The sequence below is a fragment of the Cetorhinus maximus genome, chromosome 29 (genome assembly GCF_964194155.1).
Source record: "Cetorhinus maximus chromosome 29, sCetMax3.hap1.1, whole genome shotgun sequence".
In the NCBI taxonomy this organism is placed as follows: Eukaryota; Metazoa; Chordata; class Chondrichthyes; order Lamniformes; family Cetorhinidae; genus Cetorhinus; species Cetorhinus maximus.
In genome coordinates, this window is record NC_135907.1 from 7,236,576 (window position 1) to 7,261,912 (window position 25,337).

At 40.7% G+C, this 25,337-nt stretch overlaps 1 protein-coding gene across 6 annotated transcripts in view; it reads right to left on the minus strand.

Annotated features, from left to right (window-relative positions):
- Positions 1-25,337, minus strand: part of LOC144669566 (TOM1-like protein 2) — a 116,434-nt gene that overhangs the window by 54,967 nt on the left and 36,130 nt on the right. For all 6 annotated transcript variants that reach the window (XM_078532058.1, XM_078532060.1, XM_078532056.1 and 3 more), the window contains exons 3-5: positions 12,678-12,756; positions 6,890-7,039; positions 3,445-3,579 (exon numbers count right to left, since the gene is read on the minus strand). In XM_078532058.1, the coding sequence (XP_078388184.1) occupies positions 3,445-3,579; positions 6,890-7,039; positions 12,678-12,756 (364 nt within the window). The remainder of the gene's footprint in view (positions 1-3,444; positions 3,580-6,889; positions 7,040-12,677; positions 12,757-25,337) is intronic.

Consider the following 25,337-nt stretch of genomic DNA (forward strand, 5'->3'; position numbering starts at 1 on the left):
CAGGTTACTTGTAGGAAAGTAAGTCCTTCTCAGTTTACACAGCAGGATAACAAAAGTTTTAAGAGGTTCTTTAATGACTCAGCAAGTTCATCCAGTTAATTAGCTGAGCCATTATAAACCAGAAAGGTGCTTAGTTTGGAACCCTGCTCGGTGCTGAGCCAGCTGACCTGAACCAGGTGGTGTTTGGAGCCTTAACAGCCTCAGCATCTGAAGTTGCTGGAGATGGTTCCACAGGGTCTGGATTCCCTAATGTATTCCACCAAAGTAACAGGGTAACATGTATCACAGCTGACTCAAATATTGTCAACGCCTGGCATCCATGTGAAATCTTCCTGTCATGGTCACTGGACAGCAATCAGGAGCAAGAATCCTGGAAAATCCTCTCCTCTCTGTAGCTCAAAGGCAGAGGTCAATTGCTGCTCCATACTGAATTAACTCAGCAGAAACCAGGTTTCAAAACTGTGTAAAAGCAAAATACTGCAGGTGCTGGAAAACTGAAATAAAAACAGAATATACTGGAAAAACTCAAGTCTGGCAGCATATGTGGAGATAGAAACAGAGTTAACGTTTCAAGTTTGTATGACTCTTCTTCAGAGTTAAAGAGAAGTAGAAATGTGATGGGTTTTATACTGTTTAAGAGGGGGTGGAGCAAGATAGAAGGTCAGGGATAGGTGGGAGCTCGGGAGAGATTGACAAAAATGTCACGGACACAAGACAAAGAGAGTGTTAATGGCAGTGTTCAAGACTAAAGAAAGTGCTGTTTGTGGCATAAAGGTAAGATAGCAGAATGTGTTAATAGCTGAACAAGTGTCAATGCTCTGTGAAGGCACAACAGTGGTTGGGGAAAAAGGATAAAAAAAAGGGTTAATTTTTTTTAAATTTTAAAAATGAATAAATAGAAAGAAATAAATAAGATAAATATATTTTTTTTAATTGGATTTAAAAAGGAATAAAGATGGAAAAGCGAGTTCATGGTCTGAAGTTGTTGAACTCAATGTTAAGTCCAGAAGGTTGTAAAGTGCCCAATCGGAAGATGAGGTCTGTTCCTCCAGTTTGCATTGGACTTCACTAGAACATTGCAGCAGGCCAAGGGCGGACATGTGGTCGTACGAGCAAGATGATGTGTTGAAATGACAAGCAACAGGAAGGTCTGAGTCATGCTTGTGGACCGAGCGAAAGTGTTCCACAAAGCAGTCACCCAGTCTGTGTTTAGTCTCCCCTGTATAGAGGAGACCGCATTAGGAGCAGCAAATAGTAGACCAAATTAAAGGAGGTGCAGGTGAAGCGCTGCTTCGCCTGAAAGGAGTGTTTGGGGCCTTGGATGGTGAGGAGGGAGGAGGTAAAGGGACAGGTATTACACCTTCTGTGATTGCATGGGGAGGTGCTGTGGGAAGGGGCTGAGGAGTTGGGGTGATGGAGGAGTGGACCAGGGTGGCCTTGAGAATGGTCCCTACAGAATGCTGACAGGGGGTGGTGAGGAGAAGATGTGTTTGGTGGTGGCATCATGCTGGAGTTGGCGGACATGGCAGAGAATGACCCTTTGAATGTGGGGGCTGGTGGGGTGAAAAGTGAGGACAAGAGGGGCCCTATCATGATTCTGGGAGGGAGGGAAAGGGGTGAGGCCGGAGGTGCAGGAGATAGGTTGGACATGTGCAATTTGGTCAAAACAGTACCTTTATTAGTGACCGTCTTACATTTATGGCCCTTGGTTTTGGTCTCTCCAACAAGTGGAGACATCTTCTCTATGTCCACGCTATCAAATCCTTCCTTAATTTTAAAGATCTCTATCAGGCCACATTTCATGTTTTCCTTTTCCAGAGAAAAATCCAAGCTTGTTCAATCATTCCTGATAGTTAAACCGATATCATCAAATTGAAACATTCCTAATCCAGAATAAGACTGCTAATGCTGATGCATTTCGAGAAGGGGCAGTTGTAGACTCAACCTGTCCAAAAAAGGGAAGTTTCATAATTCCAGTACAATCTTTTTTCTCTCCACTTGAGTCTCAACCCAAGTTTTTCAGATATCCTTCCTCAGCATCTGCGCCGAGTGATGTCTCAGCCTGAGTAACTTTAATCCCCATCTCATCTCATGCCATCTCCTTCAATTTCATTGTTCTCCTCTCCTTCCTTAATCGTCCCTTCCAAAAAAATCTCTTACTCGTTCATGGCTACCCCTCGACCTCACCGTCTCATTATGTCCTCTCCATCATCTGAATCATACATGTGGCCACCTCTGACCACTTCCAACCCCGATTCCTTCTGCGTACATCCCTGTAAATGTGCTCCCTCACGTCATTAACAACTTCACTTTCAAGTCCCAACTGTCTAACCTTGGGCTCTCTGCCTGTCACAATACTTCTGCAGCTGGTCAGCTCAACCAGTCTCTCCCATGCACCTTTGATGCTGTGAGCCCTAATATTATTATTTCCTAATCTCTGTCGTTTTGGATTTTCCTTCTGGTCTGTCCCTCTTTTTTTGGTCATAAGTCCAAAGGTACATGGAGTAAAGTATCTGGTGCACAACTGGTTTAACTATTTATTTTCAGATCTGGCTGGACATCAAGTACTATTGGGCCTCACTTTTCTCTGGCAAAAGCACTTTCTACTCCAGGGTTTTCATGGAAAGCAAAGAAAACCTCCAGATCATTTTTTCCCCCAAGATCCTTAAACCCCTCTCTGCCCCGCTCCCTCTACCCTCACCTCCAACAAGTGCAATAGCCTCAAGAACTTCTCATCATGAAAACTGAGATCTGTTCAGCTGCCTGTGCCACATTTCTTAAGCCAAACGACCCCCAAGGTTCCTCCCCACCCTACCCTAGGACCCACACTGTATTTTCCTAATCTCTCCCACATACCCCACTCTAAGCTCATCTTGTCCATGAGACCCACCACCTACTTTCTTGGTCCCTATTTCAAGGAAACTACTAATCATCTAGTTTCCCACTCTGGCCCCCATATTAGCTAACATTATCTCCTCGGGTACTGCCCTCCCCTTTTCAAAGCCACTTTTATCATCTCTCTCCTCAAAACACACTCACCCTCAACCCCTCTTGTCCTCAGCAAATTACATCCCATCTCCAACATTCCTTTCCTCTACAAAATCCTTGAACGTATTGCAATCTCCCAAATCCATCACCAACCATTTTTTGTTACTCCATGTTTGAATCTCACCAATTAAGTTTGCACTGCTTCCACAGGTCTGAAAAGGCTCCAAACAGAGTCACAAGTGCCAGTGTCCAATGTCTAAATCACTGGCTAGTTTATATCAGCGAGGAGCTGCATTAGAATTATGTTGCCAAATACTTAAAGCATCAAAGTCCTCTGAGTCACTGTCAAACCAGTTAAGTTGAAAATTTAAAGGTTTAACCATTTAAGCAGCTGAATTAAAATCAGCATAATATCATCAGGGGCAGTGCAATAACTAAACCCCAATTCATACTTACTCTCTGAGGTGTGTGAATGGGAGACAGTGCATCAAGGTCTGTCATAGGGAACTCAAGCCCCTTCCTCCTCAGTTCTTCATACACAGTCACTACCCCAGTGAGGTCTGGAGTACTCCGGAAAGCATCAGCCCAAGCCTGCATTCAACATTAAAGCCATAGCATTACTATTTTATAAGTCATATTTTATACATGCCTATCCCCAAGTTCCTCCCTATCTCTCATAATGGCATGGGCTCTTCATAGAATCATACAGTACAGGAGATGCTCTTTTGGTGCATCACATCTGTGCTGGCTCAATGAAAGATGATCCACTTAGTTCCACAGCCCTGCCTTTATTTAATTTATTATCTTTTGAAAGCTGCTATTGAATCTACTTCAATCATCCTTTCAGGCAATAATTTCCAGACCATATAACTCTGCGTAAAACAAACATCTCTCCTCTGGATCTTTTGCCAATTACTTTAAATGTGTTCCCTCTGGTTATTTATCCTCCTGCAAGTTGAAAGAGTTTTTCCCTATCTACACTATAAAACATCAATTTTGAACACCTCTATTAAACTTCTCACTAAACTTTTCTGCTCTGAGGAAAACAATCTCCATATACTGAAGTCTCTCATCCGTGGCACCATTAATCTCTCCTGCAGTCAAGGCCCCACCCACATCCTTCCCAAAACATGGTGCACAAAATTAGGCAAAATGCTTCAGCTTGTGCCATACCACTTCAGCATAGTTAAAAACTAATTTTGACTCTTATTGATAAATGGCTTCACAACCATTGTGAATCATCTTGAAGCATTTTACAGATAGGCTTGCACAAAATCTACATGTGCAGTTTTCTGCACAAGTACTGAAAAGTGAACTCCAAGATACTAAAAACAGTTGCATCACACCCAACTGCTGTCTCAGCCAAGGTTAGTTCACAATACAGATCAGGGAATGATCCTCTCTACCACATCACTTTTTGAAGAACAGCATAAATGGAGACCAGGGAGGTAACAAACATTAAGTACCAAAATTCCCTGAAAAGTCCACCACTGTTGACCAGTATCCATCTGATTTGAATGGTATGCATCCCAGCCTCATATTAAGAGTGTTTTTTTGGCCAACTATTTTACACCTTGCAAGAAAGATTCACACTATTGAATGTTTTTTGTGGTATTTAAACAGTTAACTGCTGCAAAACAGAAAGCCTCATTAGAATTTTAACACAAATTACAAATAAAGCCTGCTGAAAACATTAAGGTATCAGCCACAGCTCAGTGGGTAGCACTCTCGGCTCAGAGTCAGAAGGTTATTAGTTAGAGGTTGGACAGAGCATCGAAACTCAGGCTGACACTCCAGTGCAGTTCTGAAGGAGTGCTGCTTCTTTCAGGTTACTTCTTTCAATGAAATGTTAAAACTGAGGTCCCTTCACCTTCTCAGATGGATGTAAAGGATCCCTTTGCACTCTTCTGAAGAGTAAGGGAGTCCTCTCCCTGTGTCCTCGCCAATATTTATCTCTCAACCAAGATCACTAAAAGAACAGATTATTTGGACAATATCACATGGCTGTTTGTGGGAGCTGCCACGGTTTCTACATTACAACAATGGCTACACTTCAAAAGTACTTTTTTTTCTTTATTCTCTCATAGGATATGGGTGTCACTGGCTAGGCCAGCATTTGTTGCCCGCCCCCAATTGCCCTTGAACTGAATGGCTTGATAGGCCATTCCAGAGGGCAGTTAAGAGTCAACCACATTGCTGTGGGTTTGGAGTCACATGTAGGCCAGACCAGGTAAGGGTGGCAGATTTCCTTCCCTAAAGGACATTAGTGAACCAGATGGATTTTCACAACAACAAATGATAGTCATCATCGTCACCATTACCAAGACTAGTTTCATTGGCTGTAAAATGGTTTGGTATACTCTGAGGTCATGAAAGGCATTGTAAATGTACAATCTATTTCTTTCTCTCATTCAAATGCTGTACATTGCCCAAAGTTTCCATTTGCACTGCAAATATAAGATAGAAGATATTTGTAGATGAGGATTTTGCTTCACAGCAAATGAATCATTTTTGGCACACAGCCACTGTTGACATACAAGCAAACAAACAGCCAATTTGTACACAAAGTGAGTGCTATGGGATCCTTTACATCCACCAAAACAGGTAGATGGTTTAAATGTCTCATCCACAGGACAGCATCTCTGACAATACTACACTCCCTCAGTCTCTGCACTCTGCTTCCAGAATGGGGCTTCTGACTCACGGTCAAGCGCTAACACGGAGCCAAGGAATTGATGCATTCAGAGTGTGAAGCCAATATAGGCCAGTGGAACTTGGGTGCATTCAGTTTATGGAGGTTAAACTCTGTGTAGCCTCCTTCAACCCCAAAACTCTCCAACATCCTTGCATTCATACAATTCTGGCTTCTTGCATATCTCAATTTGAATTGCTTCACCAATAGAGGCCATGGCTCTGGTATTCTCTCCCTAAATCTCACACCTCAATATCTCTTTCTTGTCCTCTAAAATGCTCCTTAAAACTTACCCGTAGTTCTTTGACTAAGCTTTTGGTTACCTGTCCCAAAATTGTCTTATTTGGCTCTGTGTCAAATTTTGTTTTATAACGCTGCTGTGAAGCGCCTAAGAACATAAGAAATAGAGGGAATAGGTCCTTTGGCCCTTCAAGCCTGCTCTGCCTTACAATAAGATCATGGCTCATCTGATTGTGGCCTCAACTTGACTTTCCTGCCTGCCTGCCCCCTCCCCCCACCCCCTTAACCCGACTCCTTTACAGGTCAAAAACCTAGGCTCTGCTACGCTCTGCGATAGAAAATTCCAATGATTAATAACCCTCAGAGAAGAAGCTTCTCCTTATCTCCATCTTAAATGAGAGAACCCTTATTTTGAAAGTGTGCCCCGTAGTTCTAGATTGTCCCAAGAGAGGAAACATCGTCTCAGCATCTACCCTGTCAAGCCCCCTCAGAATCTTGTATGTTTCAATAAGATCACCTTGACCCTGCTCAACCTTTCCTCATAAGATATGGAATGTTGGCCTTGATTGCAAGGGAAATGGAGTATAAAAGTAGGGACACCTTGCTACAACAGTACAGGACATTGCTGAGTCCACACCTAGAGTACTATGTATAGCTTTGCTCTTATTTAAGAGGGATATACTTGTATTATAGGCAGTCCAGAGTACGTTCACTAGGTTGATTTCTGGGATTAAAAATATTCAAGCCCAATTTAAGACAGATTTTTGATCTACAAAGGAGCCAAGGGTTAAGGGGGGACAGGCAGGAAAGTGGAGTTGAGGCCACAATCAGACCAGCCATGATTTATCGAATGGCAGAGCAGGCTCAAGTGGCTGAATGGCTTACTCCTATTCCTATTTCTTATGTTTTCATGACCTCTGCTGATTCGTCAGTTATCACAGACACGTATGAGCCATCAGTGCCACTTACCTGAATTAAGCTCAGTACTTTATCCTGCACTACAGTGGGTGGATTGTTCTTAGGCAGAATGGTTTTTACTAATACATCCTCCACAAAGTCCCGACTGGCCACCATAACATGGAATCGATGGCCACAGTTCTTCACACAAGTCTCTAGAACCTTTATTAGATAAAACATTAGACAAATTCAAACTGAGAATATATTGATCCATTAAGCATGAATTTTAATAGCATCCTCTATTCTAATTTTAACTTGACTATTGTGGTTTACAATTGTGACTGGGCTGCAAACATGCACAAAGGGAAAAGTGATAGCGCAAATAGAAATATAGAAGTATGATCTGATAGACATTACAGAGACATGGCTACAGGATGACATAGATTGGGACCTGAATATTGAATTCATATGTGACTTTTAGGAAGGACAGGAAGTTAGGAAAAGGTGGAGGGGTGGCTCTGTTATTTAACGATGGTATTAGCATATTAGAGAAAGTTGACCTAAGTTCAGGAAGCCAGGATGTAGAGACGGTTTAGGTTGAAATGAGAAATGATAAAAGCAAGGAGTCGCTTGTGGGAGTGTTGTACAGGCCCCTTAATTGTAACTACACAGCAGGACAAGTATAAAAGAAGAGATAATGGGAGCTTGCCAGAAAGGTACAGCAATAATCATGGGAGATTATTTAATCTACATATAGATTAGAAAAATCAGATGGGCGAAGGTAGCATAGATGAGGAGTTCATTGAATGTTTTCGGGATAGTTTCTTAGACCAGCACGTTCTGGAGCCAACCAGAGAGCAGGCTATACTAGACACGGTGTTGAGCAACGAGATAGGGTTAATTGATAACCTCCTAGTGAAGGCACCCCTAGGCAGCAGCAATCATAATATGATTGAATTTTTCATTCATTTTGAGGGAGAAACGAATGCGTCCAAGATGAGTATTTCAAACTTAAATAAGGGCAATTATGAGGGCATGAAAGCAGAGCTAGCTAAAGCGAACTGGCAGATGAGGTTAAGGGATATGTCTAAAAAAGTTTAGTAGCAGACATTCAAAGAAATATTTCAGAATACACAGAATATATACATTCCAATGAGAAAGAAAAATTCTAAGGGGAGGGCCACCATCTGTGGTTAACTAAAACAGTTATAGGCAGTATCAAACTTAAAGAAAAAGCAGATAATTACGTAAAGACGGGTGGCAGGTCAGAAGATTGGAAAGAATATGAAGAACAGCAAACAATGACAAAAAGATTAATAAGGAGGGAAAAATTAGAGTATGAGAGAAAGCTAGCTAGTAACGTAAAGATGGATAGTAAGAGTTTCTATAGATATTTAAACAAGAAAAGAGTTAACTATGTGAGTGTTGGTCCTATAGAAAGTGCATCTGGGGAATTGATAATAGAAAGTAGGGAGATAGCGGATGAATTAAACAGGTATTTTGCTTCGGTCTTCACTATAGAGGACACAAGTAACATCCCGGAAATAGCTGTAAATCAGGAAATGGAAGGGAGGAACTCGGGAAAATTAAAATCACCAGGGAAGTGGTATTGAGCAAATTGTTGAGGCTGCGGGCTGACAAATCCCCAGGTCCAGATGGACTTCACCCTAAGGTCTTGAAAGAAAAGGCTAGTGAGATAGTTGCTGCATTGTTTTTAATTATCCAAAATTCCCTAGATTCAGGGAAGGTTCCATTAGATTGAAAAATAGCAAATATAACTCCTTTATTCAAAAAGGGAGGGAGGCAGAAAGCAGGAAACTATAGGCCAGTTAGCCTAACATCTGTCATAGGGAAAATGTTAGAAGTTATTATTAAAGATTTTATAGCAGGGCACTTAGAAAAAATCAAGGCCATCAGGCAGAGTCAACATAGTTTTGTAAAAGGGAAATCATGTTTAACCAACTTACTGGAATTCTTTGAAGGAGTCACATGTGCTGTGGATAAAGGAGAATCAGTGGATGTACTGTCAATTTCCAGAAGGCATTTGATGAAGTGCCACATCAAAGATTATTGCAGAAAATAAAAGCTCATGGTGTAGGGGCTAATATATTGACATGGTTAGAAGATTGGCTAGCTAACAGGAAACAAAGAGTTGACATAAATGGGTCTTATTCTGGTTGGCAAGATGTGACAAGTGGTGCACCACAGAGATCAGTGCTGGGGCCTCAACTTTTTACAATTTATATCGATGTCTTGGATGAAAGAATGGTGGCTAAATTTGCTGACAACACAAAGATAGGTAGGAAAGTAAACTGTGAAGAGGATGTTAGGAGGCTGCAAAGTGACATGGATAGGTTAAGTGAGTGGGCAAAGATCTGGCAAATGGAGTACAATGTGGGAAAATGTGAAATCGTTCATTTTGGCAGGAAGAATAAAAAAGACTATCTAAATGGCGAGAGATGGCAGAACTCTTGAAATTCAGAGGAATCTGGGTATCCTAGTACATGAGTCACAAAAGGTTAGTATGCAGGTACAGCAGGTAATTAGGAAAGCTAATAGAATGTTATCATTTATTGTGAGGGGAATTAATTACAACGGTAGGGAGGTTATGCTTCAAAAACAATAAATGCTGTAAAAACTCAGCAGGTCTGACAGCATCTGTGGAGAAAAAGACAGTTAATGTTTCGAGTCCGTATGACTCTTCCTCAGAGTTTTTCCAGCATTTATTGTTTTTGTTTCAGATTTCCAGCATCCGCAGTGTTTTGCCTTTATCTAGAGGTTTTGCTTCAGGTTTACAGGGCATTGGTGAGGCCACATCTGAAGGATTGTATACAGTACTGGTTTCCTTATTTAAACAAAGATGTAAATGCATTAGAAGCAGTTCAGAGAAGGTTTACCAGGCTAATAACAGGAATGAGCAGGTTGTCTTGTGTCTGGGCAGGTTAGGCTTGTATCCACTGGAATTTAGAAGAGTAAGAGTCGACTTAATTGAAACCTTTCAGACCCTGAGGAGTCTTGACAGGGTGGATGTGGAGAGAATATTTCCTCTTGTGGGAGAACCTAGAAGGGGGGATTCACGGTTTAAAAATAAGGGGTCGCTCATTTAAGACAGAGATGAGGAGAATTTTTTTCTCTTGAGGTTAGTGAGTCTTTGGAACTCTCTTCCTCAAAAGGCGGTGGAAGCAGAGTCTTTGAATATTTTTAAGGCAGAGCTAGATAGATTCTTGATTAACAAGGGAGTTAAAGGTTATTAGGGGTAGGTAGGAATGTGGAGCAGAGGTTACATTCAGATCAGCCATGATCTTAATGAATGGTGGAGCAGGCTCGAGGGGCTGACTGGCCCACTCCTGCTCCTAATTCATATGTTCATAAGCAAGATATACGTTTCACTGTTATGTTGTTCATCAGATCTTCAGAATGTCCCTCAAAAGAAGAGCTTTAAAATCAATAAATTACTTTTTGAACTTTTGATTTTACAAACAGCCCAAGGTGACTGGGAGGCACATTGCCCTCTGTACATAGTTCGGTTGCTCACATTCAGGCATTCATCCAGCTCACTTTTCAATGTCTGCAGCACAAGGATGCAACTTGTTCCGTTGGTTGATGACTCGTGGAAAGAAGTACTTCCTGACATCTAACCTAATTCCATGCTTTATGGGACCTGATCTCCCGCTAACTTATCAAGCTCAAACAACCTGTCTACTTGGACTGAATCTAATGCTTTCATTATTTTAACATCCACAATCAAATCTCCTCATGCCTACGCTTTCTAAAGTCAAAAAAAGCCCAGCTGTCTGTCAATCATGGTAACAAAGGGCCTTTTAAACTAGGTAAGGACCTCCTCAGAGCCTTTATCATACCTAAGTGACAACCATCATGTAAGGAAACCAAAACTAGGCACAATACTCTAAATAAGTCATAACCAAGGCTGTTGTCCAGAGACAGTGGCCCTACTATTAACGAGGATTCAAAGAGAGTGTGGGTGGAAAGCAGCAAGGCCAGGTGGGGGGGCGTGGAATCCGCTGACTGTAATGTCAGGATCGCGCTTGAATAATTTTGGGCTGACTCCTACCCAACAGCCAGCCAATCGGCTGTCTGGCTGGTGGATGGGAGTGATATGTAGCAGAACGAGACCGCAGCCAGGGACACAAGGGCATGGCCCCTGAGAGCCAGAAGTTCTGTGCTGCAATCAGGAATGGGGATGCAAGGCTTAGTGATCGGGAACATGTTAGGAACTGGGAAGCACTCCTGCGCCTCCTGGCCCACAAGGAGTGTTTAAAAAGGGCAGGTCCTGTACTTGCCTTAGGCAGCCAGCTCCGCCTGTCTGGCATCTACCTCTGGGAATCCCCCAACTCAGGCCTCCTCAATCTACAGTTAAGTTTATATTGCACTGATGTCATCACTGGGCCGCAATCTTCGCATGTTCATTAGGCCCCCCTGCCTTTTGTGAAAGTCTCGATGGCTTGATTTGGTTTATCTTTTTACATTTAAATGGCAGGAGAATGAGGGTTGGATTGCTGGATCCCGATATTCTAATCCCAATGCCCCATGCTTCCATCCATCACAATTTCATCCAGCTAAATATGGAGATGACCAAAGCTATCATCTTCAAATTCCAGCCACATCCTCATTACTTTCCTGACCACAGTCTAGTGCTCCACCAGACTGTTTGCAACTTTAGCCCATGTACCACTGAAATCCTCAAGCATGTCTTTGCTTGGAGCCAGCTACTCCAATACTCTCTTTGAAATGCTCCGATTCTCTACGGCTTGGTTTTAAGGTCGAGAAGGTTTTAAACTCTGCAGTCCTGCTTTACCATCAAGTCTATGCTTCCGATACTACATTGGCTCCCAGTCCCCAACTCCCTCAAATTTACGTCATCCATTTGCTCAAATCCTTTCCTGGTCTATGTACCACCTCCAACTTGCTCCTGCACCATAACCCTCTCACCAAACTCTCCCTTTTTCTTACTTTGTCCTCAAATATTTCTTCCTTCTGCCCACTGTCTCTTCTGCCATTTAGGCTTCACTCTCTGGAATCCCCTCACTAAATCCTACCAGGCTCCACCTTCCTCAGCTCCTTTAAGGCCTTCCTCAAAACCTACCTGTTCGACCACACATTTTTGATCGTACTTTCTGATATTTTCTTTTTCAACTCAGCATCTAATCCTCCCTTGTACCGCTGCAGTCTGTACAAATTCAAAATAAATGAGCTTCTAGTCACTAAATGAGAGACAGGTGCAAGATAGACCTAAATCTAACCTGCCTCCCTGAAATTATCAACTGCTGGATACTGCTTTGATCAATAGATATTTTATTTCCTGAATTTATTTTATGAATAAAAGTGCCATCTGCCATGATTCAAGATTACAACAGATATTTTAAAAAGACAAAGGCAGTTATTTAATAATAATGTTTGTTTCTGGTTCTTTAGTGTTGAGAGAATTGTAACGGGAAACTTCTTTCTCAAGCATGTTATGTGCTCAGTTGCTATCAGTAGTTGCTTAACATCTATTGAATTACCAGTACCTTCCAATGTACAAACTTCCTTCACCATGCAACAATATAACTTGTGACTGATATCAGGTTGACACTGTTTATAGCAGTTAGACTTTGGAGAATAGACCAACTGAAGTACAGTTCCATCTTAACATTAGAATGCAGTGTGTGTTACATGTATAATGATCCCAATATTACAAAACACTATCATGCATGTTAGCAATTCTACTGTAGACCCACTTATAATATTACAAAGATGCAATATTACACAAGTCAACAGCACATAACATGCTTGCAAAAGTAGGTTCCATTGCAGCATTCTTGTTACAAAAGAGCCCTGAAAGACAAATCACAAGACTAACCGTTAGGCATAGCATCACCTCCCGAAAGTTTTTGTTTCCCGAAAGCCTCTTCCTCAAGGCCCTGATTGCATCCTTTGGTCTGAGAAACAAAACAGAAATCCATTTAAAATGAGGCAAAAAAAGCCCAACAGTTTACAAGACAGAATTGGCAGCAGGCTTTTAATTGTTGATTAAACATCCTATAAAAAATCCCTAAAAATTCAGTGAAGTTATCCAAAAATTAACTGAACCACAAGAGTCCAAGGAGGTCTCAAGTTTGATCCCCAGTGTTATGTAGGAATATGAACACTAAGTTTCAAACAATGCCTATCCAATGCAAGAAATATTGTATTCAAAAATTTTAATGTGCCATTTAATATAAGTCAAATGATCTCCTCCTTCCCCTCACTCCTGCCCCAAATCAACAATATTAGAACATTAGATCAAGATTTACTATCCCAGCCTAGAATTTCAGATCTCGTGTCTAAGTTAGTTTGACTCACTATGTTCCACATAATCTGATCTTTAAGGCTGATTATTAACTAAGCTAGATCAGTCCCAGTAGGATCATAGTGGAACACTGAGTGAAACACATGTCTCTTATTTTCCTGTTCTGAAGAAGTCATATTGGACTTGAAATGTTAATGTTATTTCTCACTCCACAGATGCTGCCAGACTTAGAGTTCTTCCAGCACTTTGTTTTTATTTCAGGTCTCCAGCATCCGCAGTATGTTGCTTTTATCTCTCGTTTGCCTGTTGGATGTCAGTCATAGATGTATGAGCACTTTATTTGACTATATTTATAATAATCCAATTAATACAATTACAAGGTTCACTCTTGGGGATTACAAGGACAGTAATATTTATCACAAATTAAGATCTACATTATAAAAGGCTCAACAGTAAACTTAGAAAGCAGCAATTCTCAACATTAGTTGGCATTGTCTAGTATAACAAAGTAATGTTCAAAGTCTAACATACAATACAGGCTAAATTCACTATCTAATTTTACCATAACATTGGTAGGCTTCTAGTGTTAATGTTATTATTATGTTGGTGTTAAGTGTTAATGGATGATGTGTGATTTTCAGACTATCATTCACCTCATTCATCTCTCCTCCATCAAGATGCTTCTCAAACCTATCTCTTTCACTATCCTCTACAGAGCACTTTTAAGGTAGTAAAACGTTCTAAGTTACTTCACAGGAGGGTAAACAAAATACGACACTGAACCACCAAGGAAACATTAAGACAAGCGACAAGCCTAGTCAAAAGGAAATACTAAAGACAAATGACCAAAAGCTTGGTCAAAGTAGTAAGTTTTAAGGGGCATCTTAAAGGAGAGAGAGGTAGAGAGATTTAAAGAGGGAATTCCAGGGCTTAGGGCCAGGGGAGACAAAGGCATGGCCACCAATGGTGGAGCAAAGGAACTTGGGGATGCAGGGGCCAGAACTGGCGTGACTATCTCAAGAGTTGTAGGGTTGAAGAGGTTGCAGAAACGGGGAAGGGGAAGGTCATGGAGGGATTTGAAAGAAAGGATGAGAATTTTAAAGTGATGTTGCCAGACTGGGAGCTATTGTAGGTTAGCAAACACAGGTATAATGGGTGGACAGAGCATGGTGCGAACTAAGGTACAGACAGCCAGTGTGAATGAGTTCAAGTTTACGGAAAGTGTCAACGGGAGACCGGCAATGACAGCATTGGTGCAACCAAGTCAAGAGATAGCACAGGAATAGATTGAGAATTTCAGCAGATGAGCAGAGGGAGGACAGAGACAGGCCATGTTACAGAGATCTTAGTAAAGGACTGAATATATGATCAGAAGCTTGGCTAAGGTTCAAGTAGGACAAGGTCATGAACAACCTTGTTCAGCCTCAGGTAGTGGCTAAGAATTGGAGTTTGCGGTGAGGCCCAAAGACAATGCTTTTGTCTTCCCATAATATAATTTGAAGATTCTCTCTATTCATCTAATACTGGATGTCAGACAAGCAGCATGACAAATCGGAAACAGAGGAGGGGTTGCGAGAGGTAGTAGTGAGGTAGAGATGGATATTGGTCAATGTACATATGAAACCTGACACTATTTTCAGATGATATTGCCAAGGTATTGTACTCCCCTCTCTCTCTCTCTGTGCCTAGAGCCACAAATGCTTGAATTAACTACTGTTGCTTTGAAGAGGACTTGGGACAAATTCTGCATTAACATCCTCAGGAATCCCTCTCCAACCTATGAAACTTCCATTTCATGCGCCCCCCTCCAATCCCCAAGTGAAAATGAAGAACACCAAAGTGTGGAAAAGCATCTGGCCACTCTTTGGCCCAGTGCACTACGGCAGCAATATTTCAGCTCCCAACCCATAGCATCAACAGGGGATTTCACATTGGTAATTACATTAACAATTTAGAGAGCTTTAAACTTTTAAATGATTGCACTTTTTTGAATGGACACGCGTGCATTTCCTTTGCTCCACTAGAAGCCCTCTCACTCAGGCTCAAAATATTTTTGATTTTAGATCATCAATAATCAAATTATATAATCCAACTGAAGAAGTGCTACATTGTTGAAGGTGCCATCTCTTAAAATCAGACAAGTGGTCTTTGACACTCAGGATGAGCTGAAAATGATGAAAGGACCTTATTCCTTTTTTGACCTTAAAGTTGCATGGAATCCTATCTTTAAAAGTACTGTTGTGATTCAATGCAGATGGCTCACAAAAGAAAGAGCATTTTGTAATTTTTTTAAAATACTCTGAGCTTGGTGTAAACTCTTAGAGTGATTTTACCTTCAGGGCTGTCTATACTTTTAGGGTACTTGAAATAAAGCACTTTTAATATTTATACAGATATTAAAATTCATAAAACATTAAAAAATATTTTAATGATTAATAGCAAACATTCTGCAGTGGGGATTAAAAACTCATGGCTTAAATTGGAAATTTAATGTTTCCCCAATCAATACAATAATACTTCAAAAGTAATACACAGAAGTTTTATTTAATGGGGACACACTAATGAGTGAGGAAATTGATGTATCTCATATTTTCCAATTAACTGGCTTGATGTTTATTTTGTTCACTTAGTCTTAAATCAATCAGCAGAGAATATTAATGATGCAAGTCAAAGACTAGTAATATCATACAGATTCTACAGCAGGCTGTTTTTCTTTTATTAATTCATTAATGGGATGTGGGTATCACTGGCAAGTCCTGCATTTATTGTTCATCACTAATTACCATTGAGACGACAGTGTGGCTTGATTGGCCATTTCAGAAGGTAATTCTGTGGGTCTGGAAATATGTCACATAATTCAGACCAGGATAAGGACAGCAGACTTTCCCCCTCCCGCACCCCCAACACCGAAAAGACATTAGTGAACTAGCTGGATTTCACAACAATCCAGTAGTTTAATCACCATTATCAACGTTAACTTTTTATGCCAGGTGTATTTATTTAATTAGCTGAACTGAAATCCCCTAGGTGCCGTGACCAGATTTAAATTCATGTCATTGGACGATTAGTCCAGACCTTGGATTGCTTGTACACTAACATAACCACTATGCTACAGTACCTAGTTAATGCCATATATTCTACAAACAGCCACATCTAGATCTCTGGAAGGGCCATGTATGGAAAGAATGCACAACTAGTTGCACTCACATGAATACTATGCTGTTCAACAACAAAGGGAACAGGGTGGCTTAGTTCTGCCACAAGACAGAAGCAATTCCACCCCAATGGAAGTTATAAACATCCATTATTGTCACAATAACTATCAATCATCTAAAATCAAAAATCACATTTGTTCCTATTTTTGTCCCTGGGATTTTGCTGTGTACCAAATGGTTGCTGTGATATGGGTAAAACGTTGCAGTCAGAAAACCTCAAACTAATTCACCAGTGCTCTGAGATATTAAGGCACTAAGGCGCCAGATAAACATGTCCTCGTTTTTTATTCCCCAAAGAAAATATAAAATGAATTCCGCAGTCAGCCGATGTAAATTTTGATATCTAATTGAATGCTGCACATCTAATAGAGCAAAGGAGCTTCACGTCTTGGCACAGTGTCAACTGCAAGTCCTTAAATGTAATGCATTGTGGTTTCTAAATCCTTTTCTTTTTAGATACAGAAAATACTTTTTTTTTTCCCCAATCCTGGTTCAGGTAGTGTTCCTTAGGATTTAAGACAAAACATCGAAAACGCCCAGCTCAGATTGCATAATTGTTAAATTCAAAACAGTTTTATGATGGGCTAGATACAGCATGCATTAATACAATGCCTTTAACAGCTTTATGATGGGCAGGATACAGCTTGCATTGATATAGTGCCTTTAACATGGAAAAAAATATCCCGAGTTGATTCACAGAAAAGAAAGAGGACACTCAGCCCTTGTGGGAGAATTCAGAGAGATGATTGAAAAGTTGAGTTTGGAGAAGATTTTAAAGAAAAGCAAAATGAGGAGCTTAGAGACAGAGAGGCTTACATAGTTACAAGGAGTCTATACAAGAGAAACAGGCCATTCCGCCCACAGGTCTATGCCAGTGTTTATGCGCCACAACTCACACTATCAGCATTTCCTTCCATGCCTTTCTCCATCAGGTGTTTATCCAACTTCCCCTTCAATGTATCTACGCTATTCACCACATATGGTGACAAGTTCAAATTCTAAACACCCTCTGGGTAAGGAAATTTCTACTGAATTACCTATTGGATTTCATTAATGACCATCATTTATGACCTCTATTTTTGGTCTCTCTCACCAGTGATACCGTTTTCTCTCTGCGAACTCTATCAAACTCTTTCATAATCCTCAAGACCTATATAAGGTCACCCTCAGCCTTCTCTTTCCCAGAGGGAAAAAGAGCCCCAGTCCTGTTCAGTCTTTCCTGATAGTTATAATCTCAGAGTTCTGGTCCTCGATCTTTTGCATCGCCTCAAGTGTCTCCATATCATTTTTCTAATACGGAAAGCAGAACTGTGCTCCAATTGTGGTCTAACCAAGGTTCAATAGGTACAAGGGCTAGCGAAAGTTGCGGATCCAGGGTGACAACTTAAAACATATAGATGGTGATTTTCAATTCAGTGTTTTCAGGCACATGAAGTCAGTGAAGCGAGGGGCAGGGGAAGATAGAGAGAAGAGCAAGCAACAAAACTATAATTAGAGTAAGCTGTAGGTCAATATTGTGATGGGATAGGGAACAGAACTTCACACATGAAATATATTGGATAAGTAGAGTACAAATGCCAAGGACATGAGGAATGTGACAGATATGTTCAACACATTTCGCAAACAATAAAACTTCAGGGTGTTTCCAACCTACATGCCTCAATTTTCCAAAAATACTCACACCCAATTCTGTCACCATAAATCTGAGTTAAACATACACATCACTTCATTTGCCAATCCCATTACAAACCACTATCATAATACGTTACTAAAATATAAACAGCAAGCAATGAGCATTTAAAATTACATATTCACTACAGCTTAAAAATTGAATGCCAGGAGTTATTACATTTTTCTTAAATAAATTCAATGGTTCATTATTGAAAGGGTTAAGGGATCAAAATAAGAAAGGCTAGAGCACATCTCAAGCTGCTGGTTACTGAAATGTAAAGGGCTAACTGGCCTTGTCAAAGTTACTTCACACAAGTCCTTTTTAAAAAGATGACAGCAAAGTGCAGGTAATACATGCCAACCGGTCAGCATTTTCACCTTGTTTCCACTTGTTAGTCTTTTTCAAGTTACTATGCTAAGCTGAATTCATCCTATAAAGCGCCCCAACAAAGTTGGTTCTGCACATGTGCACTTGATTCAATAGCTTCCATATTGCAAGTGCAGCAGGACTCAGATACACACCAGTCAAAGTTACACACAAACACTTTGTGATGAGGTCATTTGCTATCTCTGTCAAGCTCTGTGCTGCTCTTCCTTTCGCTGGCTGAATGCATTGGTTCTGATCAATGGGTTGTAGCCATAAGGTCAGTGTTGGGTCCTATCCCTGCTTTCAATGGATCATGGAGTCAAGGTTCAGAGGAGAACTAGGTGCCAGCATTTTATAGGGCTACATGAATTTCAGGGAGAAATTTTTTCTAATCTCAGCAGTGCTTTAGTTCTGTTTCAGTGAAAAAGATGTTTACTCAAACAAGCAGTGCGTTTGTCATTCCACTGTCTCTCCTGAGGTGACACTGCCTGGATTCTAGTCTCAATGCAGGGTATGGGAGAGATTGAACTTGTAATGATCATTTGTTTCTACTCAATTATATGTGAATTCAGGGACCAGCAAGTTATTGAATTCATTCCTGGAGAAATGTTCTCATATGAAAATAACAAACAGGTCATGGAGCAAACTGCATCATAGTTTTGGAAAATACTTAAAACCTGTTACCGGTTTTTTTTTTTGCGGTTGCACCCTCTGTCATGAAGCTATTATGTATATAATGTTATTGGAATTTTTTTTATAGAGGTTTAATCTGTGTGTGTGTTAACTGGATTAAAGCTAGCTAGTCTGGATGCTTTGATGTATAGTAGTTTTGAGATGTACACAGAGGTAGAGGTACATTTGCATTTTGTTGAATAGAGCATTCAAGAGTGGGAGTGAAATCTTGCACCTAGCTAGGAGACACCAAGCAATGTTTATATTAATAAAAATTGGTACTATGAAAGGAGTTCAAAGGGCCTGTGATACAATGAGAATTTACATTCAAAGAGAAGTCCTGGGTATAACAAAAAGCAGCTGTGTGTGTGAGGAGCAGAGGCATGTAACATCTAAGCAGCTGTAAGCCTACAAGTGTCTGCAAAGGAACCAAACTGAAAGGAAACTCATTATGAATTCATAAGGTGAAAATACTTTGCCTGGTGTCTGGTTAAGTCTATTGGTTATTGTTGCCTTAGTGGAGATTAATTTGGAAATTTGATAAAAAGTTATAGTAGTAGTAATTTGTAGCCGTGTGTATACGTTTAATTTGTTGTGAATTAATAAATGTCTCGTGTAGTTTGATATAAAAACTTCTCAAGAACTGGTGGTCTTATTCCTGAAGTTAGAGCTGCAACTCAAAACATACCAATTGAAAATATAGGTTATGACAGTTGTTTAAAGTTTCCCTCTGGGATTTTAAATAACTCAGCCTTTAAAAACTGCTGTGTCATAACACCCTCTCACCCCTGACACAGTCAGGATTAGCAATTAAGACAGCTGCTAGTGAGAGGAGGGTCTTACCTGCATAAGGCCAGTAAGTGAATGAACTGTAATTTTACTTATCAATATTTACTGCCAAAATCATATGAATTTCACACTATACCAGATCATCACAGAAAGCTGCAAGCACCTAGAACTTGTAGGTACGCATGGCCATTGTTAATGTTATGTTAATTGTATTGTTAAGGTTAAAGACAAACAGATGGAGGGTGTGATTAAGTATCTTCAGCATATCTAAAAAGGGATTCCCCCTGAAGGGGAGGTTCATTAATCAATTGGGTTAATTGTTTTCAGTTTGCTGAAAAGAGTATAAAAAGGGACTTCTGCAGCCGGTGGCTGCTACAAGGGCTGGAGTGTATCATCAGCCCTGGTAACGTCATTTTAATTTAATAAGTTTCTAATTTTTGATTTTGTTCCTTGAAGGGGGTGTTAGTTAATTTGTTTAACTGGTATACTTAAAACAGTGTTGCTAGGGCACTGGATTGATTGGGAGGTAGGAGACAGAGATATGTAATGCTGTGTTCTGTAAATAAACCTACTATCATCAAGAAAAGGATCCATGTCTAGTTTCATACTTCAGCTGGCTTGGATCCATTTAATGTGCTCAGGTAGCTTCTGTGCTTGTGATAATGCTAGTTGGTAGCATACATGAACAAACTGAAATATATTTTTCTGGTTAATACTTCCAATGTTATCAGCCATGACTCAGTGGTAGCAGTCACCTCAGAAAACTATGGGTTCAAGCTCCATTCCAAAGATTTCAGCTCAAAATCTGGGCTGACACTCCAGTGGAGTAGTGACAGGGTGCTGCACTGTCAGAGGTCCATCTTTGGATGATATTAAACAGAAGCTCTTTTTTCCCTTTCAGGTTGACTTAAGTGATACTATGGCATATTTCGAAGAAAAGCAGAGGAGGTCTCCCCAGTGCCCTGGCCTATATTTATCCCTCGATTAACATTACTGAAAAAAAATCATCACACGGCTGTTGGTGAAGCCTTGCTATATACAAATAGGCTGCTGTACTTCCTTCTTGTGACATTTCAAAAGTATTTAATTGGCGGTAAAGCATTTTGGGACATTCCAAGGTCATGAAAGGCACTATATAAAGACAAACAATTGTGATTTTCTTTTTCAGTGTTTTGAAATTCCTCAGGAATATGTGTAATGCTCTTTGAGCCTCCTGTTGGCTAGTCCCGCTTCTCCTCTTTCAAACGATTAGTATTCTTGGTTCACAGTGTTGTCATCTATTAACTTGGATTACATTACAGACGAGAGCAGAGGTTCTGCACCTTTTAAATCACAACCCGTCTCTTAGTTAAATCATGACATTGGGGTGATCCCCTGTTGGAGTGCCAGGGCTCAAAGTGGTGTGACTAAACCTTAGAGGATACACCAACCACACTTTTTCTGATAGCAAGACCACCATTCTAAAATTGTTGTTTCCCCCCCACCCTCACCAATTGATTTTTACCAAATGCTTACATGCAAAACTGTCAGCACTTCTTCGGTAGCTTTTGTTTGTCAGCATCTTCTGACGGACATTATCATAAGACGGAAACCTGCTGTGCTGTCTTAAACCTTCCCCAGAATGCTGCACTTCAAATCTCCTGGGTTGCTCGCAGCAGTTCCTAGAGATTCATCTTTAATTCTTGGGGGACTCCAGGGTAATCCTAGAGGGTTATCAGCCCTCTGTTTATGTGCAAGGGGATTCCTGTACAACAGTGACAATGAAGATTCACATTTTGTCGCTGGATGGATTATTTTTCTGTTCCTACTCAACGCTTACCAAAACACTCAGTGAATACTGCTTGGGAATGAAATAAAATGGACGAATAATCTGTTAAACAGTCAACAAAATAAACTGGTTTTCTTTCGCTTGAAGCAGCTGCAAGGCAAGGCAACAAGATTCCTGTAGAATAAACCAGCTTGTTTGTTCCACTAAAATGGCTGCAAAACACAGTGGTCCAAAGGGAATTGCAATAAAGATAAACAAGGAGAAAATAACATTGTCAAGCCTGACACACCATTCTTAGCTTCCTCAATGGTTTAGTAGATAGGTCAGGTCCAAGGGAGTTGAGGTAGCCCAAATTGACACGCTTGGAAAAAGGAAGAGGTTCAAGGCCAGAACAAAGCAGTACTGAAATACCTAAAGCAGGCAGGTCTTAAACACTGCCGCTGTTTGGCTTAGCACATTAATGGAGCCTAGAAGCTACAACTCTCACTTCCGACTTGGCTCTAAAATACCCCATAAACTGATGCACTTATGATAGTCAAGCTGTAGGAAGCCTACTGCCGATTTGCACTGACAAGATGCAAATTTTTAACTAAATTCCAGCACTGCTCCAGTATACTCTGGGTCTCTAACCCAAATATCCTGGACTTGGGTAACTGTGGCACATTCCCATACAATGTGGAGATGTTTCAATGGCTTAGCTTGGAAACTCTTACCAAGGTGATGGGCTTCCATGCTTGCCAAACACCTAGCTGAGGGAAAAAAAAATCATTGCTTAATTGAAAACAGACAAAGCACCAATGAGCCACACAGACCAGGCAAGTTCTGATACAATGCCTGTTCTGGGCTTAGTCAGCTGATCTGAACGGGTATATATACCACTAGGACCACAGTGACCATTGAAAGACAAAAACAAATTAGAAAAGGGACCGAGATGGATTGATGGTTGGTTTGCCAATGAATGCATAATTCGCCTCAATTTTATTAATACATACAATATTGCAGTACAGAAGCAGAGCCCATCATTTAAACAGAATGGGCAGTAAAACAAACTCAGGGAAAAATCAGAAACAGTGGCTTCACAGTCAACGCAGAAGGAGCAGAGGTAGGGCCCAAGAAATTTAAGCCAAATGTTCATCTTAAACCTTATCAAATTTATTTATTTCTTGTTTTAACTATTTAATCAGAGTAACTAATTACTAATTAATTTGAAACTAGGCTAAATCCACCTACTAAATATAATCTAGACTGTAAGTCATTCCATTCATTCTAAAAATAAATTATAAGCTAGCAAATAAATGATAAATTGGGACTGCAGTATGTAGGAGTTTGTGGACTGTGAGCCTGTCCCAGATGACCACACCAGGAAGACATGCGGGGTCAGGGGTTGTTGGACTGGAACATGAGCTAGAGATACTCTGACAAGTGACAGAGGGGGAGAAATTTCTGGACATTTACTCTAGAACACTATCATGCCTCAGAAGAAAGCACAGCTGCAAAAATGGGGCATGTCGAACTGTCAGTTAGCAAGGTCGGGGAAGCAGAGAAGGAGGGGGAAGCAGAGAAGGATGTCTCGCAGACTGGTCAAATACCAGGAGGCACAGGTTTAGGTGACTGGTAGAAGGATTAGAGGGGACATGAGGAAAAACTTCTTCACCTAGAGGGTGGTGGGTGTCTGGAATTCACTGCCTGGTTTGGTGGTGGAGGCAGAAACCCTCAACTCATTTAAAAGGTACCTGGATCTGCACCCAAAGTGCTGTAATCTACAAGGTTATAGACCGGTGCTGCAAGGTGGGATTAGAATGGGCAGCTAGTGTTTTTATTTTTGGCCAGCGCAGACACAATGGGTAGAATGGCTTCTTTCTGTGCCTTAGCCTTTTTATGGTTCTGTTGTTCTATACAGCGCACTTATTACCTGTGATGATAATGATGAAGGCAGCAGAGAGAATGGCCAAAATGTTAACCACTGAGCAGATTATAGTTTGGTAGTTTGGAGTGGGGAAAAGTGGGGTATGGAAGGGGAGGAGTAGATTTTTCTTATTTATTTGTTCATGGGGAATGTGGGCATTGCTAGCTAGGCCAGCATTTGTTGTCGATTCCTAACTGCCCTTGAAAAGACGGTGGTGAGCTGCCTTCTTGAACCGCTGCAATCCATGTAGTATAGGTACATCCACAGTGCTGTAAGGAAAGGAATTTCAGGATTTTGACCCAGCAACAGTGACGGAACGACAATACAGTTCCAGGTCAGGATGATGTGTGGCTTGAAGGGAAACTTGCAGGTGGTGATGTTCCCATGCATCTGTTGCCCTTGTTCTTCTCGGTGTGAGAGGTCGCAGGTTTAGAAGGTAGGTTAGAAAAGGTATGAGTCATGTGGGATTCAACAATTAGAGCGACAAATAGCATCCTTCGCAGTTGCAACTGATGGTCCAAGATAGTGCGTTGATTACCTGGTGCCAGGGTAAAGGATATCCCAGAAAAACTAGAGAGGAATTTGGGGAAAAAACTGCTGTGGCAGTCAATATCAGGACCAATGACATAGGGAAGAACAGGGAGGAGTTCTTGCTAAACAAATATCAGAAGCTGGAGCTAAATTTTTTAAAAAAGGATCTCAGGTCTGGTTATCTCTGGACTATTACCTAAACACAAATACCTGGAAAAACTCAGCAGGTCTGACAGCATTTGCGGAGAGGAATACAGTTGATGTTTTGAATCCCAAACGTCAACTGTATTCCTCTCCACAGATGCTGTCAGACCTGCTGAGTTTTTCCAGGTATTTTTGTATTTGTTCTAGATTTCCAGCATCCGCAGTATTTTGCTTTTATATTACCTAAACACGTTCTAACTGGAATAGGGATTAACAGATCAGAAAGGTGAATGCATGGCTGAAGGAACAATGTAAGAAGGCTATACCACTGGGGTGGAATGGAGCTAGAGTCCTAGCATAAATTTTAAAAATCAGGTTTTGGACTGGACTTTAAACTAGTAAGATGGACTGGGGGCTCCCTGCCAGGGGGATCTGGTGAAAAATAACATAAGCCTGAAAATAAAATAGGAGATGAAAGTGAAGGTCAGACCAAGGAAAGGAATAAGGGTGACACAAATAGTCAAGGAACAGATAAAGTTATAGAACAGCAGGGTAAAAGAACAAAAATAAAGCAAGAGGAACAATCAATGAACTAAATTGCATATGCAGTAATGTACATAGGATCCAAAACAAAAGCGGGGAACTGGAGGCAACAATTGGTAGCAAGGAACCAGATGCAGTAGGGATAATGGGCATTGGCCACATAAAGGGCAGGATCAGGAGTTAAGTAGTGCAGGGTACAATGTATTTAGAAAAAGATAGGAAAGAAGGGGTGATATTTTATTTTACAGTAAAATAAAATATGTTACAGTAAAAAAGACTGGAATATATGCAATGCTTTTCATGACTACAGATGTCTCAAGCCACTTTACAGATAATTAAGTACTTATTTTTGAAATGTAGTCACTATTGTAATACAGGAAATGTGGCAGCCAATTTGCATACAGCAAGCTCCCACAAACAGTAATGTGATAATGAACAGATAATCTACATTTGTGATGTTGATGGAGGATAAATATTGACCAGTACACCAACTCGCTCTCTTCAAAATTGTACCACAAGATCTTTTACAGCCATCTTGGGGGGGAGACGAGGTCTTGATTTAATGTCTCATCAGACGGTGCAGCAATCCCTCAGCACTCCACGAGTGTCAGCCTTGATTTTTGTA